Source organism: Danio rerio, chromosome 16, assembly GCF_052040795.2.
Source record: "Danio rerio strain M-AB ecotype USA chromosome 16, GRCz13ab, whole genome shotgun sequence".
NCBI classification, from domain to species: domain Eukaryota; kingdom Metazoa; phylum Chordata; class Actinopteri; order Cypriniformes; family Danionidae; genus Danio; species Danio rerio.
In genome coordinates this window covers 26,506,925-26,525,526 of record NC_141036.1, presented here as the reverse complement: position 1 = coordinate 26,525,526, position 18,602 = coordinate 26,506,925, and the positions used below count along the sequence as shown (strand labels likewise).

Sequence of the window (18,602 nt, the reverse complement as noted above, 5' to 3'; positions counted from 1 at the left end):
CATGTCAACTCAGTCTGCCATCATCAGCGATGGTGCCAACTCTATTTTCTCTCTCACTTTTTGAACATTCTCTGTAAAATCTGTGTGAAAATGCCAATAGATCAGCAGTTTCTGAATAACTCAAACAAAGCTGACTGACACCAACAAACATGTCATCAAACAAATCATTCCCCATTGTCATTCTTTGTTGGAACTAAAGCAGAATGTCTTAATATGTCTAAATACCACTGGACTGAATTGCCGCCATGCATGTAATCGGCTAATTAAAGATTTAGATAATAATATAGATCTGATAATAACTACTATCAGTGATTTGGGGGCTCTAAGCAATTTCAGGTATGGAGCCCAAGCATTGAAACATTCTCATTCTCTCTCTCTCTCTCTCTCTCTCTCTCTCTCTCTCTCTCTCTATATATATATATATATATATATATATATATATATATATATATATATATAGAAAGAGAGAGAGAGAGACTACCAATTGAAGTCAGAATTATTAGACAAATTGAATTATTAGCCCCTGTTTTTCCCCCAATTTCTGTTTAACAGAGAGATGATTTTGTCAACACATTCCTAAACATAATAGTTTTAAAAACTCTTTTCTAATAATTAATTTATTTTATCTTTTTCATGATGACAGTAAATAATATTTGACTAGATATTTTTCAAGACACTTATATACAGCTTAAAGTGACATTTAAGGGCTTAACTTGGTTAATTATATTAACTAGGCAAGTTAGGGTAATTAGGCAACTTATTGTATAACAGTGGTTTGTTCCGTACTATCGGAAAAATTTTTGCTTAAAGGGGCTAATAATATCATTCTTAAAATAGTGTTGAAAAAAATCAAAACTGCTTTTATTCTATCCAAAATAAAACAAATAAGACTTTTTCCAGAAGAAAAAAAATGTATCAGACATACTGGGAAAATCTCATTGCTAGGTAAAACATAATTAGGGAAATATTTAAATAAGAAAAAAAAAATCAAAGGGGGGACTAATAATTTTGTCTTCAAATGTGTGTATATATTTATTTATTTTTTTCTCTGTAGATTTTAATTTTTAGGACAAACTGCATGTTAAAATATATTTTAAGTGGAACCTTTATCTTCTTAATGTAAGAATTAAATACAATAAATTCACAAAATAAAAAACAAGTTCACAAACTAACCATATGTGAAGTTAAACAGCCATATTTGTGAGTAGATTTTTTCCACTATTCATGAGGGCCCCTGATTTTAAAATGAAGTAATAAGGTTAAATTCCTAACGGCTATAGACAGATTTTACAACATATAATAGAACAATTATTAAATGAACTATATGATTAATTTAGGCAATTCTTGGCTTTGGTCAAGGCCCTATAATTTCCCGCGGCTCTAAGCGGGTGCTTACCTTGCTTATTAGTTAAGTCCGCCCCTAATTACTGTACAGGGATGTTTTACACTTGTCTTATAATGCTGACTGCTATAATGACTGCTAATTTTAGGGGTTAAAATTGGTAAAAGTCTCTAAAATGACACTGAAGAATTGATTGATAAGTTTGTCAATATATACATCGTAAAAAATGCAGTGTTGTATTAACCAAATGCTGGGTCAAAAAAACATCAAGTTGAGTTAAAAATTTAAATTAAAATGAGTTTTAAAAAGAAACCCAACATTAGGTTAACACAACGCAACCTTTTTTTTATTGTGTAAGCTTGTGAATAATACTATTCAGTTGAAAGTAAATTATGGTTAAATTGATCATTTTACTATTCATAAGATTTAAATGATCTTTTTAATGTTCAATTATGTTATAAAGAACAACTTATCGTTTAAAAAATAGTTTTATTTAATTTTTGTGTGTGTTTTTACAGAAATTTTATGCTTTGTTTGATTTGGAGTGAGAGGAATAAAGTTTATGGCAGTTGCTGGCTGTTAGTTTTCTGATTATTGGCTCAAAGCAGCAGGGAATATTGAAGAAAGATGTATATGCGTACATTTGTTTATCCATTCTCAGTTGTACTGGCAGCCAGTGAAGCGCACACACAAGGATGAGTATATTACTGTCACAAATACACAAGCAGTTTGTTTGTAACAAGCTGTGTCTTGCACTGCCAGATGTCTAGACGTCATCCACAGATTGGCATTGTGCTAATTTGTGCAGGCAAGCACATGTCAGTTTGACTATTGTCGGCCATGATAGTGTCTCCACTGATGAACAGATTAGATATCTGATAATCTGATATAGAAAGATCAGCGCAAGCATACAAATATAGACTTGTTTGTGTACTTAGGTTGTGGCTGAGTTGATGTAATAATGTGCATGGTTTTGTGTATGTACTTGTTTTATTTCAGACTCATAGGGGCTTGTGACAGTAAAGATGCTTTTAAACAATAAATAAACGTTTCCTCTGTGGGTTGGGTTTAGGTGTAGGGTTGGGGGTAGAAAATACACAATTTGTATAGTAGAAGCATCATAATTACGTCTGTAAGAGTCCTACCCTATGATGTAGGAGTGAGAATGTGTGTGTGAGACAGAAGCAATAATCATATTTTACCAACCAATCACTAAACCTTTAGGATGGCAACATGTTTTTAAGTCCTGATATGTGTAGGATTCTTTTCCTATTTTTCTTTTCATCAAAATGATTCCTAATATTTAACAAGCGTTATGCTTTTGGAATTTTGTGTTTGCTACCTTAAACATCACTGAAGTACACAGTAATGTAAAAATACACAGTAAAAAATAAAATTATTTGAGAAAAAGTCATGACAACAAATGTTTTTATGTTACTTTGACTTATTTTATAAAGTAATTTTGTTTTAGTTATCCACAATGTAACTTTATTTTAGTCAGTTTGATGAAAGTGAGAAGACTAGAAAGGTTCATAAACAAAAAATATTTTGGTAACACTTTCAGAACTATTTCCCACTATTCTGATATTATTAAGATCTGTTTAGTACTTATAAAGTAGTCTATGATCTTATTCTGCATCCCTAATCCTACCTAATATACCTAACCTATTCATTGTGTTGCTGCTACCAACAATTCAATAAAAACTCAGCTAGGAGCCCTAAACGACAATCTGCACAATCACGCCAAGAATCTCGGAGTTATCTTTGATCCACTCTTGCAGTTTGACAAACATGTAAATGCGGTTGTGAAGAGCAGTTTCTTCCAGCTTAGATTGGTGGCAAAAGTTAAACACTTTCTTTCTAAAAAAGATTTAGAAATCGTAACCCATGCTTTTAATTTCTGTTCCGCAACAACTGAATCGATTCACAGGTGTGAAAGCAACCCTCAGCGTTCAAAAAGTTTTGGTTTAATGTAAGATTCCAGGTCCTCTATGTGGTGAGCCACAGCAAGATCACAGCTCCACCATGTGGTCATTCTTTTTTATGAAAATAGACCACTCTTATCAACACATGATAAAGAAGGATTGCATATTTTTGTACAATTAATCTTTTTCAGCCCCACTGAATGCAAATAAACATTTACAGTTAAAAATTACATATAAATGTGAAAGGAAAAGCTTTTGCTTCTTTCTACTAAACTTTCAGACAACACAGATTAAATTGTCGGTCCGAGTCCAAAAAGAGCTGAGCTGGAGTCTTTTATGTTGGAGTGTGGTCGAGTCTACAATGTGAATTACATTTGAAAAAATACAAATCTAATATTAACTATTACAAATGTTGTTCAATTAAAACTCAAAATCGAACCATTCTATAATATTTTAACTCTTCAGACTAGTGGCATAACAAGCCGTTTAATGCTTAATTGGTATTTTTAAAGGAACATTTTATTAATATTGCTGAAATAGAATTTAAATGATATACAATGTTGCCTGAAAAGTTAACAGTTTTGTATATTCTACCTAACAAATTACTACAAATCAGAAAACACTAAAGGGAAATAGTTACATAGTATATTTTTACATAGTAAAAATGTATGTTTACAAGCACTGTATTTCTGTCACATCATCAAGGAACATGCACTTTTTGGGGAAAAATGCAGTGAAATGTCAAAACATAATTATGCAGCACACAGAGTAAAAATGATGGGTTTCACAGTTTCTTTATGCTGTTCTAACACATTAAATTAACTCGTTGTTTGTACAGATTTAAGTGGAGAGAACATAAATCAATTACACTGTTCCAAAGAAACCCTAAGCATTGTGTTTAAATTCATTTAAAGTAAGTTTGAACAAGCAGCATACATTTGGTGTAGGTGACAGCAGATATTTATAAACATGTTGATGCACACATCGAGTCAATCATTAAGTTGATTATTCAGACACATGATTCACACTGTTCCTCAGAGAAGCACAACTCTTCAGTTTTCATTACAAAACAGTCAACAATGTTGTATCTAAAATGTAAGTTATGCTAACTATAGCCCTTAGAGTTAGTTAAGTCTTATTTAAACCTACAGTCAAGCTAACTATTGTAACTGACTGTGTCCATCGCAGTAAGACCACAGCAAGCATGTCTTATGGCTGCTCAGTTCATCAGATTGATGAACTGTAAAAATTCATTTATCATTCAAGCTAGTCACTTTCTTGCATCCTGCAGTTGAAAGAGACTTCCAAACAGTCAATGAGTGTACAAAACACTGCACAAAATTAAATGTGTAAAGAACTGCCATTTTAATAATCTACCATCATGTAATCTGAGTGTCCAATTTCTTCACTATTTGCTTTCCCCCTCTCCGCCTTGCTCATTCACTGACATCTGCTACAAAAAATTCTTTCATCAAACTATGAGGCATATCATACCAACGTCACAAACAGAAAGAAAAATCAGCAGATGGCAGCAGAGGTGAAATTATGTTTCTGTTCCCTCTAAATCAGGGGCCTCAAACTCAAATTGGCGCAGGGCCATTTCAGTGACTGACAATTCATACGAGGGCCGATTTAACCACTGATAATGCAAATCCGTATGTTTATCATGTCACACATCAGCTGCTGAAATATGTCTGGTTGTTGTGTGTATGGAAGAGCGTTAGACACACACTCAGTCATTGTTTCACAGAGTATATGCAGTCAAAACTCTAGCTTTTTGTTTCTTGTTGTACAGTTAGTCAGAATTATTAGCCCCCTTTGAACTTTTTTCTCTGTTTTAAAAAATATTTCCCAAATGATGTTTAACAGAGCAAGGAAATTTTCACAGTATGTCTGATAATAATTTTCTGGAGAAAGTCTTATTTGTTTTATTCCGGCTAGAATAAAAAGCAGTTTTTAAATATATAAAAAAAAATTAAGGTCAAAATTATTAGCCCCTTTAAGCTATATTTTTATTTAATAACTATACAATAACAATAACTTGCCTAATTATCCTACCCTGCCTAGTTAACCTGATTAACCTAGTTAAGCCTTTAAGCTGTATAGAAGTGTCTTAAAAAATATCTAGTTAAATATCATTTACTGTCATGGCAAAAATAAAATAAATCAGTTATTAGAGATGAGTTATTAAAACTATTTTGTTTAGAAATGTGCTGAAAAAAATTCCCTCTCCGTTAAACAGAAATTGGGGAAAAAATAAACAGGGGGGCTAATAATTCTGACTTTAACTATACACATTGAAGGGGTAGTTTAAATTACTATGAAAATACTACAAATTATAGTCATAATAATTGTTATTCTGTCCAAACCAATTGCATTGTCCAATAGCGTAAGGACAGCAGAATGCAGTTTGGGTGACTTAAATGACTTTACTGGCAATTGTTCTTCTCAATATCTACTACAACAAAGAGGGGAAAAGTACCTAGTAGCAGTACAATTTTACTAATGTACATGTTTTTATGCAAATATTAGCAAAATTATCATATTTGTTACACCACCACCATATCATATGCCATGAAGAAAAGTCTGTACAACAAAATACAATTGGTATAAAACCAATAATAATCAAACAAACCTTTACTGTTTACAATAGAGCTTTAGAAAAGAATACAGCACTTACGGACACATATTTTAACATTTAAATCAGCCACATAATTAAAATGCATGCGTATTGCTTTCGACCGTACTATCTGAATGCAGTACTATAATTGTCGAGTAGGTAGTGGGTCAAAACAAAACATTAAAAACATATGTTTTGGCACGCCGAATCTCATATTTTTGACATCAGTTGGGGGCCTGCGGGCTGGCAGTTTGAGACCTAGAAAAGCATGGAGGATAACTGCATAAATATAAATAATGACAAAAACTAAAATGGTCATTTTTGTTGCATTTACAAAACTTTACAAAAAAAAAGGGAAAAAAAATCCCAAAATTGACTCAGGCCAGGGATTTAAATAAAACTAAAATGCACCTTTTAATAACTTCACATACTTAAAGCTTTTTAAATATTTCAACTTTTAGCAAAGTTTAAAAACAACTCCCAGACATAAAAATCTGAGGATTCTTGTTTTCTCATTATAGCTTTTCAAGAGCCAAACATGTTTTGTTTCTCAGCCATAGTCCAATGGCAAATTTTTCACTTTAGCAGAATAAATTATTACAAACCAGCTAACCAGTTTCTGAATCCACTTTAACTCCAGCAAGTCAAGCCATCCTGATAAGACTGAGAGAAGACTAAACCACCTTCAAGAACATTACCTGAAAGTTTACCCAGGCATTTTAATGTCAGAGGGGAAACAGTTATACACACATAAGGCACAAATACTAATCTATTCAACATAGACTGATTTGTTAAGCATTTGTGATTCACTAAATGCATTTTAATTACATGCTGCAGATTTCCCATGTCCACAAATGTCCACCAGCATTTCATACGCAAACCTACGTGTGAGCTCAGGTGGGTTGTGGCAAACCCCAGCTGGGTATGGATGAAGAAGGAATCTCCCTTCTCAGCTCTAGGATCTTCTGACTGCGCTGAGCCTCAGTGTCTATGGTGTCCTGCTCCTCAAGCGACTGCCGGATCAGGGACTTGAGCAAGGGCAGTCCATGACCAGTCATGGCAGACACTGGCACGATGTGAGTGAAATGCATTAGGCTTTTAGGGATGACGTCTTCAGAAAACAGATGAATTGATTCTAAAAAAGTAAAGCACCACTTACAAGTTAGCAACCAAGAAAAAAGGCTTGTACACTACCATCAAAAGCTCCTTAAAAATCAATGCAAATGGAACGATCTTGTGAAACATATTTCAGCTAAATTTACTCATGGTACAAAATAGAGACTGGTAAAATAGCAAACAAATACAAATCTCTGACCCGGTCAACCTCCTACAAAACATACATTTGTGTATAGCAGCTATTTCTACACTGCTAATCAAACCTACATGAAAAGTAATTGAATCCAGTTGATCGCTAAAAGCATCCATCATTTTACAGCATTTTTCGGAGGTATATACTTACAATAACTCAAAACAAAGGCTATGTTTAAATGCAATCTGTGACCTACCTCCCTGGTTCTCCAATTGAGCTTCTAGCTCTTGGAAATGACTTTGAGCCTCTGGGAGATCCATTTTATTTATGACCAAGATAGCAGGCTTGCTTAACAGCTCCTCCTTGTACAACTCCAGCTCCTGTTTAACAAAGAAGGCCATGAGGAAGTATACAGCATAATCTTGTATGCAAAAAAAAAAAAAAAAAAAAAAGCATTACAGTCAAGTTAGACAAGTTTGTGTGTGTGTATGCATTTATATTAACAGAAGTGCTTTGAATCTGTATTTTTTAAAGTTTTTTCTAATAAGCCTACACTACCTGACAAAAGTCTTGTCATTGATCCCAGTTGTAAGAACAACAAATAATATTTGACTTGTAGTTGATCATTTGGAAAAGTGGCAGAAGGTAGATTTTTTATTTTTAATGAGATATTTGTTGAACTGCATACCAATTATCACAAATACTGCAGAAGACTTAATGGAACCTGCATGGACCCAAGATTCTCATAGAAACCAGTCAAGTGTGGTAAGGAAAAATCGTGGTTTGGCATTACATTCAGTATGGGGGACGTGCAAGACATCTGCAAAATGGATGGCAACATCAACAGCCTGAGGTATCAAGACATTTGTGCTGCCCATAACATAGAAAACTACAGGAGAGGGCAAATTCTTCAGCAGGACAGTGCTCCTCCTCATACTTCAGCCTCCACATCAAATTTCCTGAAAGCAAAAATGGTCAAGGTGCTCCAGGATTGGCCAGCCCAGTCACCAAACATGAACCTTATTGAGCATGTCTGAAGTAAAATGAAGGAGGAGGCATTGAAGATGAAGCCAAAGAATCTTGATGAACTCTGGGAGTCGTGCAAGAACGTTTTCTTTGCCATTCCAAATGACTAAGTAATTTGAGTCATTGCAGAGATGTATGGCTGCAGTTCTCAAAGCTCATGGGAGTGAAACACAATTTTAATTATTTCTACACTGAACCATGACTTAATATTTTATACTGTACATTATTTCTGTTAAGTGACAAGACTGTTGTCTCAACAAAGTCAGACATTACAGTCCTAAAATAATTTAAAAATCAAAGCATGATCATATTTTATTTTGGTAAAATAAGCATAATCTAGAGGCCTTTGCCTTTCATATAAGCCACTTTTGATACTAAATAGTCTACTAGAAGTCAAAATTTTTTTTTGCTGGTCCTAAAACTTGGACAGGCGATAAGACTTTTGTCAGGTAGTGTATATACATACAAATATTTCATTGACGAAAAAAACGCTGTATTATGCACAATAATAGTATTACTTTATGATAATATCTTCATTTGTTAGGTTAATAGGCAAGTTTGATTAGACAATGATTGGACAACGGTGGTTTGTTCTGTAGCCAATTGAAACTTATTTCTTAAGGAGGCTGATAATACTGACTTAATTTAAGAAATAAACGTCTTCAAAAGACAAATATATTAGGAAATACTGTGAGATTGTACTAGTTCTATTAAAAAAATCAATTTCTACAATTGTTTTTTTTACTTTTAAAAAAGCTGTTAAGCAACAAAGTAAATAAAAAACATGCATTTATTGTAAATAATAGTATTACTGTAAAAAAAATATTACAATTTTGAACAAAATTGAATTTATTTCACCTTGGATAAAAGCAGCACGGTTTCAAACGCAGACCTAAATGGCGTTTTACTAGCAAGCTGAAACCCGCAGACGTCAACCTGAAACATCAGAACATGATTAACCATATGTCTTTGATAGTACATAGTATTCAAGTGCTCAAAATAACATAATGGATGCAGTACCACAAACATGAGCTGTTTAGTTCTCTCTACATGCTTGAGAAATTTGTGTCCCATGCCTTTATTCACATGAGCACCTTCAATGAGTCCTGGTAAATCTGCTACTGAAACCTGAAAAACAAAATCCAGTAACTTACTCTGACTTCAGTCTAATAAATATGCGTGTATTATATGACAAACCATAAATATCTGTTCATCAAAACAAAACTATGTTGTAATTTTTTGTGTTTATTTTTTTAGACTACATTATGAGATGACAAGTATATATTGTGTTCATCAAGTTGTTTCCTTTCCCAGTACTGGGTTGCAGCTGGAAGGGCATCCGCGGTGTAAAACATGCTGGATAAGTTGGCGGTTCATTCTGCTGTGGCAACCCCTGATAAATAAAGAGACTAAACTGAAGGAAAATGAATGAAGGAATGAATGAAAGAAGTTGTTTCCTATATTAAAAGATTTTAGATTTACTAACAGCTTGCATCAGATTAAAATATTAAAAACTGAAAAGATCCACTATTAGGAATCACTAAGAACTAGGGATGCAAGTTATTGTGATAAATCTGATATTGCAATATATATTTTTGCTACAAAATATATTGCAATATGAATATAATTGGATTAAAATAGCACTATTCAGGAAGATTTCATGAATTTAGATTGCCTGGGGTGATCAAGTCTTTATATGCAGAAATCGAAAAAATATATAATTAATTAGAAGCATATATAAATACTAAAGAGCAAAAATTAAAGTGAAATGAACAGTGCTTTATAGTTTTATGGGGAGTCTTACCATATTCAAATCATTATGTTATGTCATCATAATATTTAATAATAGCTTTATCTTTTAATCTTTAATAAATTATCTAATCCTACAATGTGACTATTGTGGATACACACACTGCGATATCTATGCTCAAACAATATATTGTTCAGCCCTACTAAGAACATAAAATCTATAAAGTTTTGAACAGGTTGATGACCTTACTGCATGTGCATTTGTGAGAGATTCCCTTTCAGACGCAAGTACTGAAATAAACCATTCATTTGATTTTCCATTTATTGTAATGTGATATTTCCCAGAGATGCGTAAAAACGTGATGGATAAGTTGGCGGTTCATTCCGCTGTGCCGACCCCAAAATAATAAAGGGACTAAGCCGAAAAGAAAATGAATGTATGAATGTAATTTGATACAGGTAATTTACTGGTTTGCAGCATTATTTAAAACCTAAAGAAGAAAGTCTTAAACCATATTGTGCTGCCTTGTTAAAGATTATCTTTAAATTTAGATTTTCTTTAATTAAAATATAAAACAAAGTCTTATTGATTTTGCTACTTTTTATCCCAATATCCCAAATATTTTGAAGAATGTTCAAATCCAGAACTAAGCAATTTTAGCTTAGTGACAGAGACCATGTCCATTGTCCTCATGCTAATAACATTACGCACAAAACCGATTTTCTATTTTGGTTTTATAGAAAACAGGGAAACATCAAAGACCCCAATACGTTGCATTACATTAAACTGCACAGAGCGGCATTATAACAAATGTCATATAGCACTGTTTCTTCCCCATGTAAGCACAACTGGAAGCGGAATAAATCTCTACTGCTTTCATGCCCCTTTGCGCTTGTCTCTCACCAGCAACTGGTTCAGTGGTCTCCTTTTGCTTCAAATGCTGTCAGCTTTACTCTGCTCTACACTACCATGATAATAAGTTATGAATACTTGAGTCCGTGAACATGGTTTCTGCAGGAGTACTGTGGGATGCAATGAAGAAGACAACTCCCATGATTCCACATTCAGGCAAGCGGTCATCAAACTACACTTTTGTTGGTTGTGAATGTGCATCATCTAACAGTGAAAAAGCACAGTATTTAATTTAACTACCCGCACATTATTATTATTATTATTATTATTATTATTATCATCATTGGGTTTGTTTAGGTGTGGTCAATTTATTTAGCACCACTCTTAATAATGAGTCTTTGTGTTCATTAATTTCTCAGATCATCCACAGAACTTTCCAGTCTCATTAGTGCTGTCATGGCATTGCATTATTATGCCGATTTACACTGTTTAACAAATCTGGCCCGAAGACTCACATAATGTGGTCTTCTGAACAGGCGTGCCGTTGTCATAACTACAGTAAGTCATGACATGACAGCATCCTCCTGTGATTAATAATGCCATTTCAGGGCATTTTGAAGAGCCTGTCATCCTACCTGCTTGTGGTCATCATACATGACCTTTCCAATTTCAGGTTTTATCGTCGTGACTAAAGGAAAATAAGAAAGAAAAGAAAAAACAACAACTGTCAAACTAATAATCATGTATAAATGTAATGTATAGATTATACGCTTATATACACACAATTGATTCATTTTTTTATTAACTTTTTCAGATGTATTAACTATCTTAAATTAAATAAAAGAAGTTTCACTACATTAGTTTAAATAATCTATTGCTGAATTCTGGTACTTACAGGGATAGTTGGCGATCTTTGGTTTAGCATGAGACAAGGCGGTCAGCAAGGAAGATTTGCCTGCATTAGGAAACCTGTCAATATAATGCAATTGTAAATCTATGAAAGGTTTGACATGTCAAATATGCATTAACATTGAGAGAAAACAACTAAATGCATTATTTTGCTTCATTTTAACTGTATTTTTTGGCTTGTAATTTGTTTTTCCTTGTAAAATTTCCCAACATTTGAGGCCAATTCTTCCTATCCCAATGCACATTCCAAGAATAGATTCTCTCACCCAACAAGTCCGAAATCTGCAATGAGTTTGAGGTCCAGCCGGATATTTCTGGTTTGGCCTTTATTAGGCAAGAACCCTGATTGTGGAGAGCCACCGCGACCACCTTTCGCCACCAAAAGCTTGTCTCCTTCACGGTTCAATTCTCCTAAAGCAAAATGACACAAAGTACAATTTCAAATGAAGCAGCAAATGGTGTTTGATAGAAAGTTTAAAAAGTGAGTAAATATATTTGCAGAAAAACAACTAATAAAGTAGTGAAGTGATGTGAGAGATGATTTAGATATTATAAAGATTACCTAGCATTCTCCCATGATCTGATGTAACACTGATTCCTGTGGGTGCAAAGACTTCAACGTCCTCTCCTTTAGCACCTCGCAAAGCTTGAATACTGATAAAAAAAAACAATTTACAATTTTACTTACTTAAAATTTATATGCTACAAAATCAGCTAAACAAAACAAATCAGATACAGCCAGCAGCTATTAAAATGAAAAAATATCATGTGTTGAACACTCTCAATAGCACAGCTGAGGTTCCTTGAGCAAGACACCAAACTCCTACTGCTCCCCAGCATTCCACTGCTCCAGATGCGTGTTCACAGTGTGTGTGCAAACTAAGTTGATTTGGATAAAAGTGTCTGCTAAACATAAATATTTAATAAAAACACTATGCTAAAAAAAAAGGAGGTATTAGTTTTTGTCTTTCACAAAATTGGAGAAAAAAATACAATTAAACAGAGAACTGATTGATTGTGAATGTGTAATATCCTAAGCTGTTTCCAAAAACAGAACAACATGGATTAACACTGTAATATGCTGGAGCGTGTGCATTGTGCATCATTCACCAACACTGGAAAAGCGGGAAAACATGATTCTGCAGGCAACATATGGCAAGAGGAATGCAACTGTTCATATATAGATCTATTAATGGTGTGACATCCTGTCTACTGAGATACTTTTATCTGATCAATTTTGCATCAATTATGTTTGCTTTATGTACTCCCATTTATAAGGATTCATTGTAAGTTTGCACGTTTTAACAACCTTAAATGATATTTGCTTAGCTATGGCCAAATCATTTATTTAACTAAATGCTTCACACGAGAAGCTGTGTAAAACCACTCACCATATTCACTAAAAATTCTCATAGAATTTAACATTTAGCATATTCCCTAAAATCACAATTTTGCTTATTTTAACCTTACATGGGATAAGACACACGGATCAAATCATTTGTGCACAGCAGGTTCTCCTTGTGCTGTTCGTCTGGCTGAGTGCAAACAATTCATTCTTTTGCATATTTTAATTTGAACAGGTGGAAGACAAGATGTTCAAAAACAGGTTTTCAATCTGTTATTCACATAAAGCCATTGAATGACTTTAAACAAGGTAAATACCTACCAACCTATCTATCTATCTATCTATCTATCTATCTATCTATCTATCTAGCTATCTAGCTATCTATCTATCTATCTATCTATCTATCTATCTATCTACCTTTTGTTAGATTCATATTGTTGTGCTGTTTCAGGTTTCAGAATTATAAAAACAACATTCATTGACATTGTCTTATATTTTCAATAGGCTATTTCATGGCAATAATTTAAGCATTAAGTTACTGAGCTTCCAATATATCAGTAAATCAGATTCTCCAGACAAAGGGAAGAATAGCACCTACAACACGTTTCAAAGTTCTTACTCCAACACAGACAATCAAAAGGAGAGATCACATAATCTGGTAGATAAAAAACAATATACATCAAAACAAAATCTCCATTTTATGATATCATTAAGAATAAATATATTTTTATAAACTATATAAAGGGGTTAGACAATGAAACTGAAATGCCTGGTTGTAGACTACATTAAGTTATTAGTATGGTGTAGGGCCTCCTTTTGTGGCCAATACAGCATCCATGTCATTAAAATGACATATACAAGTCCTGCACAGAGGCCAGAGGGATTTTGATTCTCCTTGCAGAAAAGTGGACAGCTCACTATGTGTTGCTGGCGGAGAAAAGCGTTTCCTGACTCGACCCTCCAAAACTCCCATATATATATATATATATATATATATATATATATATATATTAGCCCCCTTTTGATTTCCTTTTTCTTTTTTAAATATTTCCCAAATGATGTTTACCAGAGCAAGGAATCACTTTAAGTGTGTATATATCTTTATATTCATATTTTTAATTGAAGCTGTAAAATATCATATTTGGGCATATACATTAGATTAGTCTGGAGCTTATTTAACAAAATAACTTACGATAACGGTCCAAAAATTAGTACACCCAAATTTGTATGCTATAGAAAAATGTTAAATACAAATAAAAAAATAGGAAAAACCTAAAAATAATTTAGTAGAAATTTTATTTTTTTGCAATATTTTGTCTGAATTTAATTGTATTATTTTTCAATTTCTAAATATGTTTTGTGACAAAAAGATTAAATATTATTTTAATAAATCTGCTTTGTTAAATGCTTATATTCACTGAGAAATAAATAAAAATGTTCTTTTTCAAAATTATATATATATATATATATATATATATATATATATATTTTTTTTTTTTTTTTTTTAAACAAGAAATTTCTATTGCATTTCTATTGCATATCAGATGCATTTCCATTTCTCTCATCAATCAGAATTAAAGGACTCACCTGCTGTTTGAACCAACACCAGCAATGAACCGCTTGTCAGGGTGCTTGTCTTTAATTTGCTTCAATCTAGTGTCTTTTTTGGCTACCACCCATACATCTCCACCATCCCCTCCATGTCCACCTAAACGGGGCAAACCCATTCCTCCAGTACCACCTCTAACATACAGCCGTACATTATCCACAAAATTGCCATACTGAAATAAAAAAGACAAAAAATTATGGGTTAATTGTCATACAATTTTGTAGCATTGTCATGAACAGAAAGTTCAAGAGAAAATACTGACTATTTTTTTATCGTAAATTTACAAATGATTTACTGTGACCTGATCTTTTTTATTATGTTCTTGTTGAATATAAGTTATTTCAATTGCCCAAACTGTGACATTCTCAAAAACTTTAAATATTATATTAACGCATTTACATTTTATATTATTTTAATATGATTACATTTTAAAAAATATTAAGCATTACAATATAAAAAAAATACAAAAATCTTGAACTGCAAATCAGCATATTCAAATAATTTCTAATTAATAATAGTAAACTTTATTATACATAAGTTAATTACTATCCATTGCTCAAGGGCGTTTAACAATAAGAAGCAGCACATGAAAAATAGTCATATTCCCTAAACGAGTATAAGGACACATTCCCGCTGTTATTCACTTATAAAAAAAGCGAATAACAGTTCATCATGACGCACAATGTCGTATACACACAATGTCATCAATATTGGTGCACTCAGTGCCCTCTGAAGTTAACAGACGTCAACATTACAGAAGAAACAAAAAATATGACATGATGGATAACGTAGTTATTCACGTCATTCTGCAACCGCTGGTCTATAACGAAATTGAAATAACTTAAGTAACTTAGGGTTATGTACACATGAAATGCTAATCTAAATATAACTATTTATGAATAAAAAATGCATTAACTATGAATGAAATAATGCTGTTAAAATGGCGTGATTTATTCTAGCATCACCTAAAATTACGTTGCATATCTTATTATTCGTAACAGTCAAATAATTACGCAGTAATTTGCTACACACGGTCTGTAAACGATAGATACAGGAGCATGTGTAACTTAGGTCGGGCTATCAGCATCTAACGTTACATTAGCTAACGTCAGCGTTAAATCCAATTCGACGAGCTGGTCGACGTTACTAACCTTCCGGAAACAAATTCTGCTTGTCCACACCATCCCAAAACAACTATTGAAAGAAAAGAACGTACTGAAGTGATTGTTTTAAGCTACAGCGTGACTGAAGTTAAGGGCCAAACACGTGTATACTTCCGGAAACATGGCAATGTGCGCTGTGATTGGCTGCAAGGGCTGTCTATCACCCGTGTTTCCGCCTCTGCATCATAGTGAAGGCGTGAGCTCTCTTTATGAGGGACTTCACTTTAGTTTCTCCTATCCTATTTCTGTTTTATTGCTTGACACAATACATATGATTTCTAATGCAACGTTTAAGAAATCTCCTGGAATAAACAATTAAGCGTAAGTCAAAAATGAAATTACACTCAAGTTACAATTTGAGCCAATTTGTCGCCAAATTGATGATTTTTCGACAAAAGACAACAGATATTTGTTCTAATAATTACTATTGAATAAATAAAGAAATTAACGATTTTAAAAGTGTAGTAAGCGTTCTTGTTTAGCTTATTAGCTACAAATTATTACTCATTTATCACCATTTTTCCAACCCCGCTTTTAAGTGAAATAATTTGTGGCTGACCAATTGGCAAATAATAGCAGGCTAATCATTTTCTCTGAGTACTTGTGTTCTTTAGATTGTAATTGAATTACGTCCTTCACGTCAGGTGCTTTTCAGTGTAAAGTGGAATGAGCTACAGTCAACAGCATGACGCTGGAAACGTGGGCGCGCACGGCTTTTAAAGTCTCCATAAGTCGTAAAACACTCGCTCAAAGACAATTATTCGCCTCAATGGTATGAAAGAAAACGGGTCTGCAGATCAGTCGCAGGACAGAAAAAACTGAACGACAAATTGTAAGTTAATTATTTAATTTTATTAAAATATTTTGCTGTGGTAGGAGCTTAATTTAAAAGTCGTTTTTTGCATGGCATATAAATGCTGAATGCGACTAGTACTGAAACATCCTCTGCTTAGTAAGTTTTCAAGTTAAAAACAGATTTACCTGTTGATTCCAAAGGTTCCAATGGAACGTTTGATGGGGGTCCTCGCCGGCCAGTGGTGGCGCCTTCTGTCAGTGTGCTTGCTGCTGCTCGCCAGCGCTTCATCTTACTCCATACCCAGTCTCGAGGCGCTGAACACCGAAGGCATAGGGGGCGGAAAGGCTCCCGGGCACCTTGGCGAGATAAACCGTGAATGCTGGGACGCATCGTCAATAGCGGTTATACAAGGGCGTAAATTGCGCATCGCCGACTCGGTTGCAGGGCTCTGGGACTTTATGACATACTTAAGCGGGTCAAATCAACCAACACAACAAGACATGTTCATGGAGCTCGCGCAGGTGTTTTGGGAAAAGTATGTGGACTGCGTGCTGGCACGCGCGCACGGACTGGGCAGAAGAGCGAGGGCGTCCAGGCAAGAGATCATCAAAGTGTTGACTTACCATTCGGAAGGGATGGACATCTAGTTTAGCGTTTGTCCGAGTTTTTGTCATTCGAGATGTGAAGATTGTAGTTCGTTATTTCTTTGTGAAGCCGTCTTCTCTCAAACTGCAGCGAAATAAGCTTGTCGAAATAAATGTCGCACCAATTGTTGCACCAGTGTCAGATATTAAAACATCTTTTATAGGAACATGTTGTGTATAGGCTACATCTGTTTTTGCAAAATCATCTTAAAGGCATAGGTTACCCAAAAACTAAAGATTCTGTCAGAATTGCTCAACCTTCACTAAAGATATTTTGAAAAATGCTGAAAACCTGTAAGCAATGACTTCCATATTACTTGTTTTATTTAATATGATCAGTGGTTACAGGTTTCTTACATTTTCCCAAAATATCTTATATTGTGTTCAACAGAAGTAACTAATAAAGATTTGAAACGACTTAAAATTGGGGAGTAGTGAGTAAATGTTAATTTCTGGGCGAACTATACCTTTAATTTACTATAAATTAATTGTTATTTGTAAAGATTTTTTTTTTATTGGCCACTATAATACATGTGTAAAAGTACAGGAACATTCTTTACATACTTTGACCTAATTTATTGTGAGATATAGTATTTATATATAGGCCTAATATTTTCAAAGAACATACAATACATTTGGATGTTGAGTAAATTTGACATACCCAGGGAGCATGACCCTTGAGTTCAGTGAGTCATTAATACAGTGCAGATTCCTGCAGTGCCACAACAACCCCAGACAATAAACACAATCAGTGTTTCAATATAGCAAATCAACATCCAATTATGGTGCAAGCTGCTCAACTCCCCAACCTGGCTACTATGTTAAAATGTAGTATTTTATTACAAAGCTCTAAATGGTGGTAAGCAACAGTGTATCAGCATAGTATATTGTGTTGAACTTGATCAAAATCTCAGATCTGTGATTATTTTACTAGGAGGTTCTCTCAGTTATAATGATTCATTTGAGTGAGTTTGAGCAGAGCAGTTCAATGCATTTAGCTAATTATCACTTACCAATCCATCAGGTTCAGATAGCAGGATTAATCTTTATAACATTCTATAAGGACATGGACACATACAAGATGGTGATGTTTCACAGACCATGTGAAAGTTTAATTTGTTTATTTATACCATCAAGTATGATACATCATGAGCATGAGCTTATTTAAGGCAGAGGTGTTATAGTTAACTAAAATAAAAACAAAAATTTTCTTCCTTCCAATTTTAATGATAATAAAAGACACAAATGTTAAAGAGGGGATATAAAATATCATGATTATGTTTACAATTATTATTTCTGGAGTGACACAGTAGTTAGCACTGTCTCCGTACAGCAAGAAGGTTGCTGGTTCGAGTCCTAGCTGAGTCAGTTG

General features: G+C 33.7%; 1 protein-coding gene and 1 long non-coding RNA gene across 4 annotated transcripts; one reads left to right on the top strand and one right to left on the bottom strand.

Moving 5' to 3' along the window:
* Positions 1–3,898: 3,898 nt before the first annotated feature.
* gtpbp10 (GTP-binding protein 10 (putative)) lies at positions 3,899–15,923 on the bottom strand. Of its 3 annotated transcripts, XM_087285596.2 has the most exons (11): positions 15,779–15,923; positions 14,606–14,799; positions 12,236–12,327; positions 11,940–12,084; positions 11,660–11,733; positions 11,400–11,452; positions 9,183–9,290; positions 9,021–9,098; positions 7,393–7,516; positions 6,773–7,022; positions 3,899–6,145 (listed from the first exon to the last, which is right to left on the bottom strand). In XM_087285596.2, the coding sequence occupies exons 1-10, from the start codon at positions 15,809–15,811 to the stop codon at positions 6,781–6,783; spliced, it is 1,143 nt and encodes a 380-aa protein (XP_087141722.1). In that variant the 5' UTR covers positions 15,812–15,923; the 3' UTR covers positions 3,899–6,145; positions 6,773–6,780. The 3 variants fall into 3 exon arrangements, 2 of the variants coding, with proteins under 2 accessions (XP_087141722.1, NP_001002454.1); XR_015510378.2 differs by having other exon boundaries at positions 3,899–7,022; positions 9,183–9,555; NM_001002454.1 differs by having other exon boundaries at positions 5,889–7,022; positions 15,779–15,884.
* A 25-nt stretch (positions 15,924–15,948) lies between these two features.
* LOC137487843 (uncharacterized) lies at positions 15,949–17,397 on the top strand. Its single transcript, XR_015511389.2, has 3 exons — positions 15,949–16,111; positions 16,435–16,622; positions 16,787–17,397. It is a non-coding gene; the product is annotated as an uncharacterized LOC137487843 (long non-coding RNA).
* Positions 17,398–18,602: the final 1,205 nt, after the last annotated feature.

Excerpts from the sequence above, each read along its gene's own strand:
- gtpbp10 (XM_087285596.2), bottom strand. The coding sequence starts at position 15,811 with ATGGTGTGGACAAGCAGAATTTGTTTCCGGAAG. Across the intron at positions 14,800-15,778 it reads GCAGAATTTGTTTCCGGAAG|TATGGCAATTTTGTGGATAA; the intron begins GTTAGTAACGTC and ends TTTTTATTTCAG. Across the intron at positions 12,328-14,605 it reads GGTGTTGGTTCAAACAGCAG|TATTCAAGCTTTGCGAGGTG; the intron begins GTGAGTCCTTTA and ends TTTTTTTATCAG.